The sequence below is a fragment of the Anomaloglossus baeobatrachus genome, chromosome 6, assembly GCF_048569485.1.
Source record: "Anomaloglossus baeobatrachus isolate aAnoBae1 chromosome 6, aAnoBae1.hap1, whole genome shotgun sequence".
NCBI lineage: Eukaryota > Metazoa > Chordata > Amphibia > Anura > Aromobatidae > Anomaloglossus > Anomaloglossus baeobatrachus.
In genome coordinates this window covers 44,945,238-44,947,121 of record NC_134358.1, presented here as the reverse complement: position 1 = coordinate 44,947,121, position 1,884 = coordinate 44,945,238, and the positions used below count along the sequence as shown (strand labels likewise).

The 1,884-nt window shown below is 62.8% G+C and overlaps 1 protein-coding gene across 2 annotated transcripts in view; it reads left to right on the top strand.

Moving 5' to 3' along the window:
* The first annotated feature begins 194 nt into the window (after nt 1-194).
* The window catches only part of ATAD2 (ATPase family AAA domain containing 2), a 289,706-nt gene continuing 288,016 nt past the window's right edge, over nt 195-1,884 (top strand). The window contains exon 1 of one of the 2 annotated variants that reach the window (XM_075352894.1): nt 195-638. In XM_075352894.1, the coding sequence (XP_075209009.1) occupies nt 456-638 (183 nt within the window). In that variant the 5' untranslated portion in view covers nt 195-455. The remainder of the gene's footprint in view (nt 639-1,884) is intronic. The other variant, XM_075352895.1, reaches the window with a different exon arrangement.

The following is a 1,884-nucleotide window of genomic DNA, read 5'->3' as shown; positions in this document are numbered from 1 at the left end:
ACTACAAGTTCCAGGATTCCTTCTGTTGGCTCCTCTTTATTTGAATCATGGGAGTTGTAGTCCTGTAACCGCATAGTCTGCACTGAACCTAACTTGCTGGCGGAGCTTGTTTTCGCGAAATGGGCGTGGCCTCGTGAAATGTGACCAATCCAATCCTCGTGTGACTTCCCGCGCTGAAACTGAACAGTGGTCGCGATGTGCACATCCGCCGAGGATGTGTCGTAGCTGAAGGCATAAAGTTCACCCAAACAGACCGGACGGCGGACATAGAGTCGATTATCGAGAGGGGAACTGATAGGAAATTAAATCCCGCTTTGGTCGGACGAGGTTTCTTCTCCGGTGGGTTAGACGTAGGGTGAAAGAGGCCCAGCGGCGGAGGGATCTAGGTTCATCGCGGCGGTTCGTGTGGCAAAAAGTTTGTGGCGCCAGAATTTGGAAGTGTTCGCGGTGAGAAGATGGTGCAGCTGCGGAGCTCGTCCGCGGCCAAAGGCGCCGCTGCCCCGGTGTATGTGGAGGGCGAGTCCGTGCTGGAGTCCAGCTCCGAGTTTTTCAGCCTGGAGTCAGCGCGGGCGAAATTCAGCAGAGGCTCCGAGAGTGCGCGGAGCGAGGCCGGCCGGAGGACGAAGGAGCGGCGCCCGGTGAGTGGCGGCAGCGGCAGTGCGGGGTCTGCGGGGCCCGGAGTACGTGAGACTACGGAGCCTCCGATCCGGCCCCGTGTATACAGTGTGTGACTGTGGGGACCCCCGATCCGGCCCCGTGTATACAGTGTGTGACTGTGGGGACCCCCCCGATCCGGCCCCGTGTATACAGTGTGTGACTGTGGGGACCCCCCGATCCGGCCCCGTGTATACAGTGTGTGACTGTGGGGACCCCCCGATCCGGCCCCGTGTATACAGTGTGTGACTGTGGGGACCCCCGATCCGGCCCCGTGTATACAGTGTGTGACTGTGGGGACCCCCGGTCCGGCCCCGTGTATACAGTGTGTGACTGTGGGGACCCCCGATCCGGCCCCGTGTATACAGTGTGTGACTGTGGGGACCCCCGGTCCGGCCCCGTGTATACAGTGTGTGACTGTGGGGACCCCCGGTCCGGCCCCGTGTATACAGTGTGTGACTGTGGAGACCCCCGATCCGGCCCCGTGTATACAGTGTGTGACTGTGGGGACCCCCGATCCGGCCCCGTGTATACAGTGTGTGACTGTGGGGACCCCCGGTCCGGCCCCGTGTATACAGTGTGTGACTGTGGGGACCCCCGGTCCGGCCCCGTGTATACAGTGTGTGACTGTGGGGACCCCCGATCCGGCCCCGTGTATACAGTGTGTGACTGTGGGGACCCCCGGTCCGGCCCCGTGTATACAGTGTGACTGTGGGGACCCCCCGATCCGGCCCCGTGTATACAGTGTGTGACTGTGGGGACCCCCGGTCCGGCCCCGTGTATACAGTGTGACTGTGGGGACCCCCCGATCCGGCCCCGTGTATACAGTGTGTGACTGTGGGGACCCCCCGATCCGGCCCCGTGTATACAGTGTGTGACTGTGGGGACCCCCGATCCGGCCCCGTGTATACAGTGTGTGACTGTGGGGACCCCCGATCCGGCCCCGTGTATACAGTGTGTGACTGTGGGGACCCCCCGATCCGGCCCCGTGTATACAGTGTGTGACTGTGGGGACCCCCGGTCCGGCCCCGTGTATACAGTGTGACTGTGGGGACCCCCCGATCCGGCCCCGTGTATACAGTGTGTGACTGTGGGGACCCCCGATCCGGCCCCGTGTATACAGTGTGTGACTGTGGGGACCCCCCGATCCGGCCCCGTGTATACAGTGTGTGACTGTGGGGACCCCCCGATCCGGCCCCGTGTATACAGTGTGTGACTGTGGGGACCCCC